This window comes from Rissa tridactyla, chromosome 1 (assembly GCF_028500815.1).
Source record: "Rissa tridactyla isolate bRisTri1 chromosome 1, bRisTri1.patW.cur.20221130, whole genome shotgun sequence".
Classification (NCBI taxonomy): Eukaryota; Metazoa; Chordata; class Aves; order Charadriiformes; family Laridae; genus Rissa; species Rissa tridactyla.
This window is the reverse complement of record NC_071466.1, coordinates 84,097,476-84,115,169: the sequence shown is the minus strand read 5'-3', so window position 1 is coordinate 84,115,169 and position 17,694 is coordinate 84,097,476. Positions and strand designations below refer to the sequence as shown.

The 17,694-nt window shown below is 39.1% G+C and overlaps 1 protein-coding gene and 1 long non-coding RNA gene across 8 annotated transcripts in view; one reads left to right on the top strand and one right to left on the bottom strand.

The window, feature by feature from the left end:
* Positions 1-10,820, top strand: part of LOC128904578 (uncharacterized) — a 36,467-nt gene extending 25,647 nt beyond the window's left edge. Inside the window, exon 4 of the long non-coding RNA XR_008464547.1 lies at positions 876-10,820. This is a non-coding gene — a long non-coding RNA (uncharacterized LOC128904578). The remainder of the gene's footprint in view (positions 1-875) is intronic.
* FRMPD4 (FERM and PDZ domain containing 4) overlaps positions 10,729-17,694 on the bottom strand; it is a 352,077-nt gene continuing 345,111 nt past the window's right edge. For 6 of the 7 annotated variants that reach the window (XM_054189053.1, XM_054189072.1, XM_054189042.1 and 3 more), the window contains 3 exons: positions 16,495-17,556; positions 14,897-16,168; positions 10,729-13,672 (listed from right to left, as the gene is read on the bottom strand). In XM_054189053.1, coding sequence (XP_054045028.1) covers positions 12,321-13,672; positions 14,897-16,168; positions 16,495-17,556 — 3,686 coding nt within the window. In that variant the 3' untranslated portion in view covers positions 10,729-12,320. Of the gene's footprint in view, positions 13,678-14,896; positions 16,169-16,494; positions 17,557-17,694 lie in introns of all 7 variants that reach the window. The other variant, XM_054189100.1, reaches the window with a different exon arrangement.

The following is a 17,694-nucleotide window of genomic DNA, read 5'->3' as shown; positions in this document are numbered from 1 at the left end:
CAACCTGAGTAACTCTGAGTGATCACTTGTGACTCTGCATCTCAGATATTGCAGAAGTAAGACCCTGTGTCTGAGCTTCTGTATTCTCTCCTTCATGGGGTTCAGAAGACATAACACCTGCCAATCTGTAGCACACGTATTTTGAGTGACAATCTCATGTGACTGGGAAAGAACCTCCTGTGACATCCATTGCTTTTTATGAGCGTTGCTTTAAACAAGGGAATTCCATGCCCCATTTTCACAGTAGAAAATTATATCGATTGTTACTTTTCCCTGTCTTTTCTGTCTTCTATTCTACTGCAAGTCTCCAGTGTTACCAAAAGAAGTTTAGAAAAGTGTTAAAATATCTTGGTCAGCTAAATTAATATTGTTCATTCAGCCATGCTGAGAATCACGGATGTCAATTGTAACTCTTCAAAACTTAATTTAGTGAAATTATCACTCTTAAATTCTTTACACTAAGTGAACTTACTTCTGAGGTCCTTAATATGGATTCCACAACCTTTTTATAGCAGTGTTATTTTGTTGGGGTTTTTTTCCCTGGTTTTTTTGGTTTGGTTTTTTTTTTTTGTTGGGTTTTTTTTTTACAGAGGAAGATCAGGATAAAATTTTGGAAAAATCAAATGTCCTTAGGGACTAGAAGTGGGATAAATGTGCAGTCTCAACAGATAATGGTAATAATCTTAACTGCTGGCACTAATCAATGCCAGAACGATTAGGAGCTACTGATATGCTGATACTGAAAAATGTAAATGAGATCATATTACGCACATATGAGGTACTGTCAGTAGAGAGAGATGACTATCAATGGCCTGATTAAGAAGATTCTGAAGAATCTCCTATATCAAAATGTTAAAAGAGCTTGTTTCATTTAGCTAAAGAAAACCAGAGGGAACCTGACTCTATGTGAAGTGGAAAGATGCTATCAGAGGTTGAAGAGAACTGATTAAAAGGCCCCAGCTGCAAAAAAAGATGAGTATTATTTTAACATGGAAATAAAAATGAAGTTTCTAGCTACGGGAGCAGTGAGGTTGCAGAACGGCTATCCAGGAGGAGCAGGTACAAAACCTGTGTGAATATCAAAACAGCATGTAAAGGAATTTGTTTGTTTTGTATTGTTTTGTTTTGTTTTTAACTCTAGAAAATGGCCTTAAAAATTAATTAAAAAAATCAGGGGACGTCCTAAGTCAAGCACTCAAAAGTAAGGACATTTCAAAATTAAATCTGCCTGCCTCTCCAGAATTTATATTACCCTTTCCCACATGCATGATTTCTACAGAACTCTTGTTCAAAGCACAGGCAGCGCGATGGTGTGTGAAGCAGGACATGTAGAAAGAAAAGATACGCGAAGAAAGTAGTAACTAGATATGGCTGTACAGAATGGGATTCAACTCTTTTCGCTGTCAAAGAAATTTGCCATGTTGCTGTTTCTAGGATGGCTCACAGCATTCTCTATAGTTTTCCCCTCGGAGAACACAAGAAGTTCAAAAAGCCTCTGTTTTTTCCTGATGTAAAGCAAATCTCAGTTCTGACTCTTCAACACTTTTCACTAAGTGAAATGAGCAAATGGGGAAATCAAAACAGGTAAGTGGTGGCCATTGTTTTAAATTAAAGGAACAATTATTCACACACAAAGGAACTGGCCTTAATAAATTAAGGATATTGAAACAATATCTATTTTTCAATATTTATTCCATACAGTTTTCTTCTAAATATGAAAAGAATAATAAGGGGGTTTAGGTTTGGTTTTTTTAGGGTCTGTTTTACTTTCCAGTCTTCATATAAGAACCACCATTACGTTCTGATTGTTTATTTGCAGGAGAGCTCATAAAACAACTTTAAAGAATTAAAATTAATTTCATTTTACGTTTGCAGCCTCTGTCTTTTCTGTTTGCAAAAGTATAATTCAAAAGGACACTGTCACTCTCAGACACCAGCCAAAACTGAACTTGTACTATATCAAGAAGCATTTGCAGGAGGAAGCCTTACAGTAACTCTTGTATCATAATGACCTGGATGGAGCAAGATTGATGGGGTCTGGTCCTAGAAATGTTGCCACAGGTTGGGAGAATTTGATAACTTTAAAATATCTTCAACATTTCTAGATAAATTATTAATAAAGAAACAAACAAACTAATGTTTGCTCTTCAGGTTGCTCCTACAACATTTTGTGCTTTTATTCTGCAGTGCCAAAAGAAGGGACATAAGTTAATTAACAACCGTTTTACTAGAGTCCCACTGACATCACTGATGATGCACATTCAAAGCAAAGAGTGAACGTGTCTGGATTGCTTTTCATGTAGTTCTTTTCTGAAGTGCTGGCAGAATATTTTAAAGCCATCAAAATGTACTTTGCTCTTTGTCAACAAACTCACAGCTTTTAAAAAAGTTTAACCTTCAGGTAGATACCATACTTGGCCATTTTGAACTGAGAAAGAGATTTAATGAAAGCTGCGAGTATGCAACATGAGTAGTTTCATGGAAATTGATGTGCATCCTGAACAATAAATGTAAACAAACAGCTGTTACAATCCCATAAAATGGCCCATCTGAGGTTGTGAGATTCCTTTGTACAAAATCTCAGCCTTTGAATCAGAATGTAAGAACTACGTGAAGGTTTTGTGAACCTTTGCCAAATTATCAACATATGTTCTAAGAAAAAGCACGGCATTTGCCTAAGAAAAGGGAAATAGTCTTTTAACTTCTTATTTAAAACTACAACATTATTCCTGAAATAATGTTTCGCATTCTCCATCTGCCTTTTTTCTACCATTTATTACTGGTATTATTTACTAATAATGATCTGCAGTTTACTTGATCCTGGATTTAGAAACATGGAAAAGATGTAGTGAGAAATCCCGCCTACTCTATGTTTTGCAAAATATAATTTAGGTAATTTCTATACAAATACCAATGAGGATTCAGAAAGATCTATTGTTAAACTGTGAACAATTATGAAGTGCTGTTAATCGCTCCTATTTAAGTTTGGTGCTAGACAAAATAGTGAGATTTATACAGAGCCTAAACACTCCCTTTCAGGCTACCAAAGCTCATTGCTCTATCTCCAGTGCTGATGGTACGCAGTGCTTAGGGAGGCAGTGTGGTGCATTTGTACAAGGAGGTCTGGCAGACAGGGCTGGGGCTCACTCAGAGAGACTGGGAAGGCTGGTACATCCCAACTCGAATGAGTTACAGGCATGACGGTGACAAAATAAAATCAATACCAAGTTGTGGAGTATTATCAAAGTTATTCATACGTGCTGTCCTCTACCGGCTTGATTATGCTTTTCAGAAGGGGTAATGGGATAGTGTGTCATAAAAGTAGGAAGGGACAACACCACGAAAATAATGATAGATGTTAAAAAAAAAAACAGAAAAATGTAGAAAGCTTCGTAGAATCAATAAATTTCAATACCCTTATAATTTTCCAGTGGAGTTCTTTCATTTGCTGGCATTAAGAACATACAACTTTAAACATCTACAAGTGAAGCATGAACATTTGAGATGGTTATCCATGGCTCCCTTAATAATTCAGCAGAGAAATGGGCATTTGCAAGATGTGAATCCACTTACCTGCTTTTGATGTTTACTTTCACACGATGTGAGTAGCCTCTAGCAGCACCTGCTTCTCTCCAGTTTGAAGGGAGCCCAGCATGACTAGCTCACATTTTTATCTCTGATAGAAACATTTGCAGTTGTTTAAATGGATCCTAAATTTTCCTGGTTTACTATCCATATTTCACTAACTATCCAATAAAAGAAATTTATGAGATTCAAGAACCTCAAACGCATTTAAGCAAGCAATATTCAGCCCTAGCAACTCAAAGTAAGTTTCGTGTTACGAAACTCAAAGCCTTTAGTAGGCTTCGAGTCAACTCAAATCCTTTAGCCTCCTAGTAATAGGAGTTCTGGAAATGTCCCTTACTGTTTGTCATTAAATTGGGCTGTGGCTTCATTCTTAAGCACCGTTGGTGGAATTCATATTCTGTTCAGTCTTAAATCAGCAGAAAGATCAAACAAAAGAAACCAAGTTCAGAATTACTCAACATGAAAAATCTGAAAAACGACCACATAAATTTATTCAGTCACAGGAACTTTGACAAAACTTTCCTATAAATTCTCACAGCACATTAAAACTTTGTAAGCAAAATATTTAGAAACGTGAGTACGAATAAGGGAAACAATTAGACAAAGAAAAAGTCTAAAAAGCTGGGATATGTGGTCTAATTGGCTAAATAACATCCTCAAACAGACACTGGAAATAGCCACACATCACTTAATTTGAATTAATTTCTTTTGGAGAAACAACGTGCCTCTTTCCTTTCAAGGCATTTGATTGACTCAAAGAGGGTAGGTATCATCAATTTGGTGATGATCAGATGTCACCAGCAAACGTGAAGAGTAGATGTCCTTGACAAATACTAATTGATGGGAATTAAAATTCAAAACAGTACAGTGAAAAATGGGGGTCAGGGTGGGGGATATTAATCTCCTTATGTTCATCACTGAGACTGAGCTAGTTGTTTAGGCTCTCTATATTGTCAACAGAAAGAGAGAAAAAAGCATATCCAGGAGGTGATTTATCCCAGACACCTTTGAATGTGCCTCTAGAGATGTCTCTCTCTCTTTCTGCAGTGACTGTAGAGAGTGTTTAGGTGATTTATACCTGATACCCTACATTTAGACAACTAAAGTCAAGCAAGACGAATTCTACCCTGGGGGCAGAAAAAAGGTCCACCGTAACTTAGGAGTTCATCAGTTTTAATTGACTGAGAAAGACCTGTGCATACTAGTAATTCACAGAATGACTTCAAGCCACCAGCGTGCTTCGCGCATGAAAGGCAAATGGGATTCTGTGATGTGCCAGACAAGAAATTTTCCAAAGATAGAGAAGTAATAATACCACTATAAAAAGATGGGGCAGATCTCATCTGGAATTTGATGTACAAGCCCCAGTGATCAAACAGAACTATTTAAATCAAAAATATAGTATTAGAACTAGCCTTTTTATCCTAGGCTTTAGTTAGAAATTAAAAACAGGTCCCTAAACCTTACATCAGCGATATTCTGGAACAGCCTTCTACAAAAAAAGACCATCAAAAACCTTGGTGCTTTTATGATGGGACTTGATGCTGCCTGTCTGCACTGAGAACACACAACTAGACTCACTGAAAAGGCGGCACCCTTTCAATCCAAAGCTCCTACGGACATAAGAGATACAAATGTGCAAATCATTCTGCAAGAACAAAGACTCCCAACATATTTATGTTTAACTTGCCAAGTACAAATACGGACATTCAGGAAGAATAATGTCATTTTAAATGAAGTTCATTTTCAACAAGCTTTGCACAGAAAACTGAATTGTCCTGAATTTCAGAATAAGCAGGGAAGGAAAAATAAAGTGTAAAAAAGTAGTCAATAAAAAAAATATAGACCACAGTATCTTCAAATATTGTTTAAACAAGTTGTCAGTGGGTAACTCAGTTACACAAAACTAAGTTTCTTTTAACAGTTTTTACTCATAATACTACAATTGTTATAGGATCCCTCAAACCTATACCGACTGTACTGATGTATGGTTTTACGTGCAAAACAAGCCTTTGTGTAGAATCAGTTTTCTTTTTATCATCCAGTAGTTAATTTACTCATTTATGTCTTTCATACAGCACGAGAGGAGAGACAAAACACTCAAAACTATTATTTTTTTTAAAAAATCAGTAAGACTGGCAGGAGAAACTCAGTCAGGGGGAAGAATAGCAGCATTGGAAATGACTTTATAAAACGTGAAAAGGAATTTGATTTGCAATCTTACCTTCATGCCACGAGCAGAGCCATGTGTGCTGAGCAGGCTACCTCCGCAGATGCTTCACTTGGCTCCTCAGGACATTCTCTGAGTTTTGGTGGAGGTCCTTGAACCTTTCCATCGGATGCAACTTTCTCCTCCTGGAGGGCATGCTGGCAGGAATCTCCACAGAAGCATCTCCAAGGCGAAGACTGTTTTTTTTTTTTCCTGACACCATATTTTACCTGAAGTCCAATCACCGTACAAATGGAGCAGCTGGAAGGCATGCCCTCGTTTGTTCTGGTGAATACTTATCCTTCCTGACTCCTCAAGGAAAGCATTGCTATCTTGCTCTTGTAGTTTTTCCATATAGTTAAAGATTTTCTTTTTAATATTCTGTTTCAATGATTTAAAGAGAAAACACTGCAGTAAACATTTTCCTTTTTAGAAGGCAGGAAGTACTTTTAAAAGCAAAACCCTGTGAAGCATCCTTGACGAGAAATGTACCAAATACATCTCTTTTTAAGACATGGTTTTCAAGTGTAAAAAAGTTAACAATGAAAGGAAGGAGGAATAAAATAGGAAACAACAAGGTCTGGTGAAAAAAAAAGTGTAAACCAAGAAGAATTAAATATAATTATCTGCAATGTATGAAAGAAAATTGAAATCACAGTTATAAAAAGCCAAAAATTAGTATTATAAATAGCTTGTATGTAAGTGTCTAATCCAAGTAGTGTCCAGCATAGATAACTGTTTCAGAGACATTACATTTGTTGGAACTTCACTAAGTCATAAGGTACATCTGGCTGCTTCAGGCTGTGATGGTTCAGCATTTTTAAGGAGAAAGTCAGCTGTACAATTAGCTGTACTACATTTGTGCCTATAATTTATTTGCTTGTACAACTGACCTGTAGCAGAAGCCCTAAAGTAAGTATTCAATGGGGCTGCAAAGCTTTAAAGCTTTCCACTGAAACATGCTGACCTTGGACTAGAACTAAAAGAGGGCGTTTTCTGCTCTTGCTGCAGAAAGCAGTCGAAGAGAAGCTGGAGCACTAAGCATGGGTTTATGCACCAGGAAAAGTTTGATGTTGGGACTGTTCTTTCTGAAGGCTGTTGGTTCTTTGGGCCATCCATGAAGATTCCAGAGGTATCAGAAATTACAGAGAGGATGACAGGGTGATCAGTCTCAGCAAAACTACAGACCAGGAAATTCTTCAGGCATCCATGACCTCTGCATTGCTGACTCAGGGACAGACTAGATCCTCAGCTGCATCTGTGGCTGCTTCAAGGGCAATAGGAGAATCAAAGTAAAACTGGATCCTTTGGCATCTTTTTCAGCAAAAACAGTCCTGGCCATCTGGAAAATGGGATTCCCATGAGGTAGTGCTAAGATCACATCTTCCCATGGACACTGGAAGACTTCCTAATTTATATTAAGGAACTCGACACTTCTACTGAAACCAAAGCCTGCAGCACTGGCTGAAGCCTTCAGTTTGTCACCATCGACATCTAAATATACCACTTTCAAACCTATCCTACATACAAACTTACAGTTTAGCACATGAAAAAGAACATTGAAAGTTATTGATGACATTTACCGTGACCCCATGCTGTCATTTTAAAGGCACAAACAATATGGAGGAATCTTGAAATGCATTGCCAAAAAGGATTTAGAAAACACCTTTTCTCTCTGAAGAGCAACTTGAAAAACACTGTAAAAACCACTGTGTAACATCTCAGTGTCTCCTATATCAAATCATGACATAAAAATGTTTTTTATATTTGTTGTTGCCAGTTGTCTTCATACTCTGTACTAGAGGCAACTATCTTATTTTGGCCCTTTGCTTACAGTAAGAAACAACAATAATACTGTTTATCATTAGAAGCTTAATTCCATCTTTGTTGATAGAGACTGCTGTCCTATTATCCTTTAATAGTAATTCACAGGTGGAACAGAGATTGATCTTTGAGAAAGAAATATAACTTACCAGTAATTAGTCTTCTTTAGGATGCATGGTCTATAAATAAATCTATTCTCAGGGTACACCTACACCTTATCACTCCAGACTGCAGAGATTTTCCTTTTGCAGTAACTATGGAGGATGTATTCACACTGTTGTCATCACCTTTGGCACAATGGCATAAAAAACATAGCATGCCATAAACCATTTTAATTCTTTCTCGGTCACAGAGACACTGACTACAACATTGAAGGAAACCCTGCTAATAGAGCTCAGGATGTTTTCTTTCTTTCTTTTTTCACTCTTAAATTAATATCCACGTTTGTTCACACTGTGCAACTTTATACAATTACCTGCCATAAATTATCTAGCAGAGGTTCTTGGTGTCCCTCATGCAAACAGCACTTCTAGATTGACTCTACCAAGTGCTGTGGCAGCTCTTGAGGCAGCTCATCAGAGATGGCACAGTGCCTGGGGAAAGAATGGTAGATATATAGCAGTTCAGTAACTCAACAGTCTCACAGAAGCTGTATACTCAGTTGGAAGTATCAATTCCTAAGTTTTATAGCAAATACTGAAACACAAGGCATCCATCTATATAACTACTGGATTTGTCAGAGATATACATGGTCTGTATGTTCAGAGAAAGTCCAGACTACAAATATAAAGGGAGCTCTTTTGATATTAAAGGTGCAAAATAAAGCATGTTTCTTAGAAGCATAAAGGAATGTGAAGGAAAACATAAATCGAAGTGATGTTAAGACACCACCTTCAGCAAAAATTATGGACTGTCTTTGAAGTATAAGGTCAAAGGAGGAACACAGGGGTATGAATTTCTCTAACAGAGAAGATGACAACAAAGAAAGCCACCTTTTTTGGAGAAGGAGAATCCATGAGAACATGAAACACCAAATTCAAATTCCCATAACTCACTTGCCTGGTGGAGGGAAACATCTCAATCATCTTAGAGCTTAAGGCTGAGATGGATGTTAAACTGACTTCAGTAAGGTAAGGAACTTACGACAAAGGACCAGACTACTTCAGTTTGAGCAGGTAAGTCAGAACAGTTTGAACTGATGGGCAGGGGAGGAAGACCAACAAACACGTCAACCCAAAAGCCTAACCAAATTGATAACGTGAATTCCCTTACATTACTTATAAGGCTGTCTCTCAAAGAGCAAGCCTTTTTGCATCTGCAACATGGAGAAAAGCGTTTCAAGACCGAGATGAGTCCAACAGCCCACATTCTGCAATAACAGGTACAGGAGTAGCAGCAAAGTCTTTTTGAGAAAGGGAGGAGGCCTTGGTATTAAAATTCTGCCCCACCACTGCAGTGGGCATCTCTCGCCCTGCTCAGACGGATGTTTTGAGACAGTTGGGGAGGGCCTGGTAGGTGAACTACTAAATGAGTCTAGTTCTCTGTGACCCTCTGACAAGGACTAATCAAATTCTGGAAGAAAGAAAGAAAACCTGTGCACATTCTCTCCAGGTTAACAAGTTTGAAAATGGATAGTTGAGTGGTGAAATCCTCACTTAACACCTTTAGGTATGATGGAAAGTCTTGCACGCAGCTCAGATGAAGCGGAACTCCATGATACTGATGTGAAGCTTCCAGTCCTTTGGCCAGTCCCTGTTTGATCCTCTTGCCCAACCGGAATGCCAAACCCAGAGGGAACACATCTAATGCTACTTCTTGGAAAGGTGGAGAAAACTTAAGGGTCATTCCCCAGTGGAAATTGCCTTGCTGCTGCCACCACAAGAGAAAGCTCTCATACTTCAAGGAACAGCAGTGCTGACTTAGGGACTTTGTCTGGGCAGTAAACCCTTGGTCGCTTAGATTAAGGGGTCCTGCCTTCATCTTCTCACGATGGAAAAGTTAGGGGGAAGTGTCTCCTTGAGCACAAGTCTTAGAACAACCATTTCTAGTCGCATCAGGACAAAAGCCCCCCTGACTGGTGCCAAGGATGGTGGCAAGCATTCCAACTTGGCCAATATTAACATTTTGCAGTTTTTGCCTCATGGATGAGAAGAGGCTTTTGTGGCTTCTCAGGCTATCTAAGCTCCCGATGCCCTCCCATTCCACTTTTAAAAGTATGGCAAAGTGATCACACAAGAGCATGCCTTAGTCTGAGTCAGTAAAGGCACCTCTTATACAGGTAGCAAGATAATAACTCAAATCTCACAGATCAGCCAAGGCAAAAAGGTTATCCTGAAATAAGACACTGATGAAGATTAAATGAACAAAAAATAACTTGGTTGGCAGTTGAGACAAAATGAAATAGCTCTAGGTAACCTGTGTCAAATATAACGTGCTGAGAATAAGAGAAGATGGTTGCAAATGCAGGTACCATAAAAAGCAAATATGCTCCAAACATGAGCAATAAGGTTCACATAAACATCTTCAACTAGGTCAGGTTGCTCAGAGCCCTGTCCAACTCGACCTTGAATATTTCCAGGGATGGGGCAACTACCATCTCTCTGGGCAACCTGTGACAGTGTTTCACCACCTTCATTGCAAAAAATGTCTTCCTTATATCGAGTCTAAGTCTTCCCTCTTTTAGTGTAAAGCCATTACACCTTGTCCTATCAGAACAGGCCCTGCTAAAAAGTTTGTCCCCATCTTTCCTGTAGGCCCCCTTTAAGTATTGAAAGGCCACAATAAGGTCTCCCCAGAGCCCAGAAGGAAGATGAAAATAATTACTGACAAAGAATGATTGTGAGACATCAACCTAATATGCTTGTGAATACATGTGATTCTAGGAGATTTTTACATAAACTCACAAAGCAGCGAAGGAATACGTACCAATACAACAATTCAGCATGTTTTTTCCACATTATGAAATACTCAAAAACCATGGAAATAACTTCACTGGTACTTGCAGCAAAAGAGCAGCGCACACAACCCCACTCCCAGGGCTGCCAGAACAAGAGCACTGAGGCTTAGCACCACATGGGACAGGCTGTTGTCACCCACCACCGACGTAATTCATCCTGCAGCCTACCTTTGAGCTGCCCTGGAGAGCGGCTCCACATGCTATTGGTCTTGGAAACCAGATTTTTCTCCTATGGACAACAGATTAAGCTTCTGATACTGTGTTTGTGAAGATGTTTCTCTGCAGTCGGAGGAAAAAGCACATCTGGGTTTCACAGTGAAGTGCATCACTCTATGCAAGAAAATATTTCCTTGTCAAAAACTTAATTTTGTTGGTTTAGTCTTTCTAGTTCAGCACACGTGCTTCAGCTGAATGGGTAAGTTTTCGAAAGAGAGCAGTTACACTCTTTGCATGTGACACTATGAGAAGAAGATGAAAATTACCTACATCAGTTTGGAGAATGGTATTGTGAACTTTCCACAAGGGCTGCTGCTCCTTGGTGACTGAAAAGTTTAACAGATGCTCTTCTGAAAGCCTATTTGCCAGGTGAAACTGAGGGCTTTTGCTTTGGCTGTCTCTCAAACACAAGACTAACAAAATGTTTTCCAGAAAGGTTCAGATGGGAGAGAAATTATTCACAAATTGCCTTTGTCATCGCTCAGAGAAGAACTGCCTCTAGCTGGAAATATTTCAGAGATATTTATTGTATTCTGAAAACTTCATTTTATTTCTAACTTATTTACAGTTAAACATTCAGAATCATAAAATGTGAAGTATAAAATATTTAACAAAATAGATGCAGTTCATGTTGTTCAGATGCACCATAGATATATGATGAAACAGTAAACAGCATAGGAATTTCCTGACAGTCTTCTCTCTCATTTACCAGGGAAAGGAGCGTGTAGACCTGCCCTATACATTCTGGTCTGACCAGTATGACATCAATCTCTCATGTCAGAGAGAACACCACCACCACTCTGGTTTATGGGTCCTCAGTCTTCCACAGTTACCTTCACTATCTGAAATGCCAACACTAATGTTCAATACATCAGATACTCTCTGAAGTTGGTATTTTTGATACTTTTTTTTTTTTTTAAATACAGAATTTCCTAGAAAAGAAGAATCAGGTAATTCAGGCCATATGAACAAAAGAGTCATTTATTATATATATATTCTCTAGTAAGTTATAATAGTCTCTCGGATTTTAAATGTCTTTTTGCTATTTTCAATGCTTAAAAATTATAATTTTAAAACATTAAATATTGTGTTATATACATTAAGATTTAATTTCTCATTTCTAAACATGGAGCATTCTCCAAGCGAAAACTTGGATGAAACAGAAAACAACTTCATTGACATAACAGGCTCTAAAAGTTCACTTCATACAACCAGAGATTTGACTATATGAAAAATAGCCAAACATCAATTTGCTCCTGTATGGGATTTTTTCTGTTTGTTTTTCTGGTCTTGGGGAGAGAGTTTTTTTGGCTTTTGTTTTCATATAAACAGAAGGAGAGATCTGGTCATTACTTTTGTCAGTGTTCAGTACTTTTAACTTTTTTTTTAATCTCATACCTATTTTATATAAAATAACAAAATATACAGAGAAAGCTGAGTTTGTTACATTAGTTCATACACATACAGTAAATAAAAGTTTTTTATGTATGGCTTTGCAAAGGTAGATTATGAAGTGACTTTCGTATTTTATTTGTTTAAAAGCATTTTAAGAGAACGTGTTAGTGTGCTTACAATAGCGGCCATGGTAGTCGAATGTCGAGCCAAGAGTTTAACGCTAGGATCACTGGAGGTCTTGCCTGATACTGCTTCTGCAGCCTTCAGAAGACAAATGTAGTTTATTACAACCTCGTCTATCTTAGCTATAATTTCCTGCTGCTGTGTTTCAGAGTTCATGACTTTAACTAAACGCATGCAGGCTTCTGTTAAGCAACAGAGTACTTGAAAGCTGGAAGTCATAGCTAAAAGCATTTCCTCAGGGCTTTTATCAGCCATGGCCATTTTCCTGCAGGCACTTCCCAACTGTCTCGATTCCATAGATAACAGTTGTTTGTACTTAGAAAGTTTAAGGTCATATGTTTCTGGATGTAAATCTTCTCTCTTGCCCATACTTGCTCGGACCAGTGAGAGTAGCTCATTGGCATCCTTTTGTGCTGCAATAAATCCATCAGGCATTGCGTACGTCTTCTCTTTCATCACATTTATTCGCGTGATTCGTGCATCGAAGGCCACATCGTTGAGATTCACATCAATTTGGCCACCTTGGATGTCAGCACTGCTCTTCTCATGCGTGTTGACTGCCTCATCTTGTGAGGGCTCAGCAGCTTTTGGGGACTCCAAGACTTTCTGCTCATTTTCACTGGAAAATGACTCACCGACTGGTTCTGCGAGCTCACACGGGATCTGAGGTTCGAAGAGACATGAGAGCTGATGGCTGTCTCCATCATCTTCATCATCATTGTCATCATTTCCTCTGCTTAGGAAACAATAGCTAAAGGGGCCACGACACCTCCAGGTGCTGGTGTCCAGCTTCCGCAAGGGCAACGTTCGACACTGCTTGGAGTCCTTCTGACTGGAACCTGTGCCCGAACACCTCTTACTGTCCTTCCTATCAGTGCTGACGTACACACAACTCTGGGAATAACTTTTTGACAGCTTTTTGCCCAGGGGGAGTTCCACCCTTCTCTCTGATTTGGGTTCATCCCTGCGGGTGATGTCCAGGCATTTCAAGCTGGCTGCGGCTGCCTTCTTTTCAAACAGCATCTCAATGCCTGCAGATCCTCCAATGATGCTGCTGCTGCGTCTCAGCACTTTCCTGTTGTGCGGCATCCTGAGGCTTCCTCCTATCATGTCATATGGCCGTAAACTAACCGTTGCCCCACAAGCCTGATTTACTTTGGGAATGTCACAAGAGTCTTGATTTTGACTTGGCACCTTTGATTCTGATAGCATGGATGATAGCATGATGGAGTCAGCTAGAGGCTGTCTAGGAAAAGCTGTAGGCATGCCTCCTTGTCTTCCCTTTTCAGGCTCTGTGAAAGCTACACTAGGGGTAGTAGAAGAGCAGACAGAATAATTAAGCATCACCCTGATAATATTCAGAGACCGAACTTTTAAATATCTTTAACAGTCAGGACAACTGGATTCCTGGTATTTCCCAGTGGTCTCTCTTCCTCAAAATATTTCACAGAGCGTTCATTGCTAGTTTCTCATGCCTTTTGTATTTCATTAAGATGCCTCTTAAAATCTATCAACAAATTATAATCTAGGAATAGTTAGTTGTTCATTCCACTACAGCAGACTCACTTCAAAAAAGGAATAGAAAATCATCCATAAAACACCCTAAATCTCCCCCAATACATGGATCGCATGTTTTCTATTAACTAAAGAGATTGATATTTTCAGGTTAAAATACCTTATTTAACTATACCTGAAAAGGTATGGAAAGATGTACCCGTGGCAATTTTGCTTTGGTTATGTGTTTTTTTTGGCAGAGAAATAACATTTCTCATTTTATCTCCTAGTCTGTTCCACTTTGGGATATTCATGCATTCACACACTACTGCTACATTTGGGTTGCAACCCAGGAAGAGGGAAATATTTAAAACCCAACTGAAAGAATTTCCAATATTATCTCTGAAAAACTGCATTTTTTTATAACAGTAAATTCATAAAATCTCTTGAGATTGGAACTTAAAAATGCAGTAATGTTTCTGTATGTAAATTATTCTTTAAGGAAACATCTACTGTCAGATGGTGAAGTAAATACATGCTGAATAAGACAGTGATGTTTTCTCATCCTTACATTTAGAGCTTTTTATTCATACTGGCATGGTTTTGATAATCTGCTAAAATAGCATGTAAGATACACACTAAATGAATCACAGTTTTTTCTCTCCTACATTAATACACCTTGTGAAGTCATTTTATAATCTAACAAGTATCCTGGATCTCAAGTGACTATGGATTTTGGAGAGGCTTCCAAAGAGTGGAAGAGAGGCCTCTCCATCAGTATCCCCCCAAATATTTTCAACTGTAATGAGAGGTTTTTTAAAAAATTGAACTTTGTAAGCAGCTCATATGAACATCTCAACACATACAACTACAATGAACAGATACATCAAAGGTCTAATCCCCCCGCGCGCTACAGCTTGGTGATGTAGTTTCAGGTAAAGATAATGTAAATATCGCAGCTAGTCCTCAACCTTTACACTTAGCTTTAAAAAAAAACAACAAACATAAGAAAAGCTTTATTACTGCTGTACCTGTAGTTTCTTTTATCTTGGGGATCCGATGACATCCTTCTCTCAAAGTGCCGAACAGTGGCTCAGCATTAATTGCTGAATGCACAACAGGCACCGTCATTCTGTGACACACGGCTTCAGGCTGCTGGTGCAGGTCCTTGTATGTCGTTCCATGGTTTGGAAGAATGGCAGCTCTTTCATCTGCTGGAATATAGGCAATGCCCTTCATTGATGGGTCAGAGATAATGTGCTTAACATCAGAGGTACAAAGAGGAGATTCCACAGGGGTAGCACAGGTGCTACTGCCTGTGCTGCATCCCGCATCCACTGAAGAGCACTGAGAGCTTTGCAGTGAGAAATGGCCTTCACTTTGCAGAGATGACATGCGCTTAGCCAAGTGATACTCACAAAGTCTAGCCACACTTTGCTCAGCTTCTGGAAGCTTTGAAGGATGGTCATCTGCAGATAAATCGGTATCTTCTGCGTCGTTTAGGTCTTTGGCTGAAGACACGGGAGTCATATCTGACAGAAAGTTTTCACCTTGGCTAAGCCCCGAGGTATCATCCTGATCCACCTCAGGATCCACTTCATCCTTACAGTCAGTTTCTGTTTTAGCAACGACAGGACCCCTTGGAAAAGTCTTCCCGTTCACTGTTTCTGGGCTTGGCTTATCTGCTGCCCCATCATCGGCAGCGTACCATCTTTGGCGAAAGGCAGTTCTCTCCACATTAAAAGTGCTTAGACGTTGACTGTCTCTTGCTGAAAGAGTTCCAAATTTAGCTTTTAGATCTTCATCAGTCTCTGCTTTTTTAGTTCCCTGTTGCTTTTTCACAGTAGCATTGCCATCAGAGGGTGCTTTTACTTCGCTGTCTGTCATCTTATTTTTCCTTTTACTAGTGCAAGAATATACCAAGGATCCCATGTGCAATTTGCTAAAATAATCAGTGACAGATTTTGTTTCCATGGTCTCTGGCTCCATTTCCATGTTATCTGAATGAAGAATCTGCTTTGAAGGCACAACTTTTGACTGTAGCTCTGCAGCCTGACGACCAGCCAAAGGCTGTGAGGGCTTCATGCCTGGCCCTCCAGCCTGATTCTTAGCGATGGGAAATTCAGTCTGCTCTTCCACAAGGGGTTGGTAGCCTTCACTTGTGGTCAAAAACATACGTGCAGTGTTTTCTGATTGTTTCTGTGCCGCGGCTAGTTCAGAGCTTTCAGTCATTTCAGAGGAATTTGTTTCATTGCCAGAATCTGAAGATGACTCAGGGCTATATGCTCGCAGGATAGCTACACCTGCAAGCCACAGAAAATAAAAGTCAATTAAATGACAGCAGCTGAAGCACCTGAATAAGTGACAAGCAAAGGGTGTGTGTTAAAGACAAAAATATGCTTTGTAAGAATACTCAGACTTTATTGCACAGTTCCCGGGACAGGTAGTTTAGTAACATAATGGTAGGTCCATTAAATAATATGGAATATGATGTATGCAAAATGATGGCAAAAAAAAAAATGAAAACTAAAAAAAAACCAACCAACCCTCATGAAATGGAGTATTTCCAAAGCTAAATGGATGAGATGGAATGATTTTCAATGGATAAATGTAACTATGGTGAAAGAACCTGAATTGTCATTCGTCTGCTGTTCCTCTGAAGCAGCCAAAGCTTCTAGTGCTTGAAGTGTAGAGACTACAGCATCATCTAGCCCCTTCTCACACTTCCCCTCTGTATTAGTAGGGACAGCATCGATAAGCGACACTGGAATGTCATCATTGCCTAGATTACTGGCTTGCTCCTTGTTGTCTCTAGGCTGCGTTGCTTGATTCTGAGAGTCTTCCTCATCTGAACTGTCCCTGAAGCCAGGTGGAGGAGCAGCAATGGCCATGTTTAAGGTATGCAATAGGAAATCATCTTCATTATCATCACCTTCTGGAGGTGGAAGTGAAGTCAAATCAATAATGTCATCACTAGAACCAGAAAGGCTGAGAAGGGCAGGCCTATTGATTTCTCCTACCATAATGTCTTCTTCACAGCTTACTTCATCTTCATCTTCGGCATCATCTGTGTTTTCTGCGTAACAAATATCATGCAGCAAAGGCTCTTCTATCCCTTCAGCAGCTCCAAATATTTTACCATCGTTTATAGTTGCGTAAACAGAATTTGTAGCAAACTGAATGCTTTCAGCATCTGGTGACAACTCCAGGCCTTTAATGTCATTGGCATTACTAATATAAATGGCTCTTTGTTTTTCTAGTACTTCTGGACTTTCATCCAAAAGCCTTTCATAGCCAAGAGTCTGAGGATTGATGCCATCCAAGTTGTGATCTCCAAATATAAAGGAAACTTTTGCTCCCCTGGGGGAATCCTGTGCTTTCTTGCTAGATTCCAAACCTGAGAGTGACAGCAGTGAAGGCTGATTAAAATTTCTGCTTTCTTCTGCTTCGGCGGGGTCACTTTGTTTGGCCAGATGCTGATCAAATCCACCTGAATTATAAGTATTTTCTATGTACAGATGTCTGTGTTCTTTTTGACATAACAGACTTTCAGAAACATCTACAGTCTTCTGTTTTGGATCAGCAAAGGACATTTGAGTCTCTTGATCTCCTTCAGCCAGGAAAGTGGTAGTTTTTGGTATACAATTCCACTCAGAAGCAAGGAGATTATGCTTCCCTCTATTTTCAGTTCCTATAGCACGGTGAAATAAAATCAACATTGTGAAATCAAAGAGCAAAGTCATGTAATTTTTGAACAATAACTTGTTAATGCTGAGCAATAAACATTCTGAATAGGACAGCTGGGCCATCAAACACTTCAGAAAAGCAC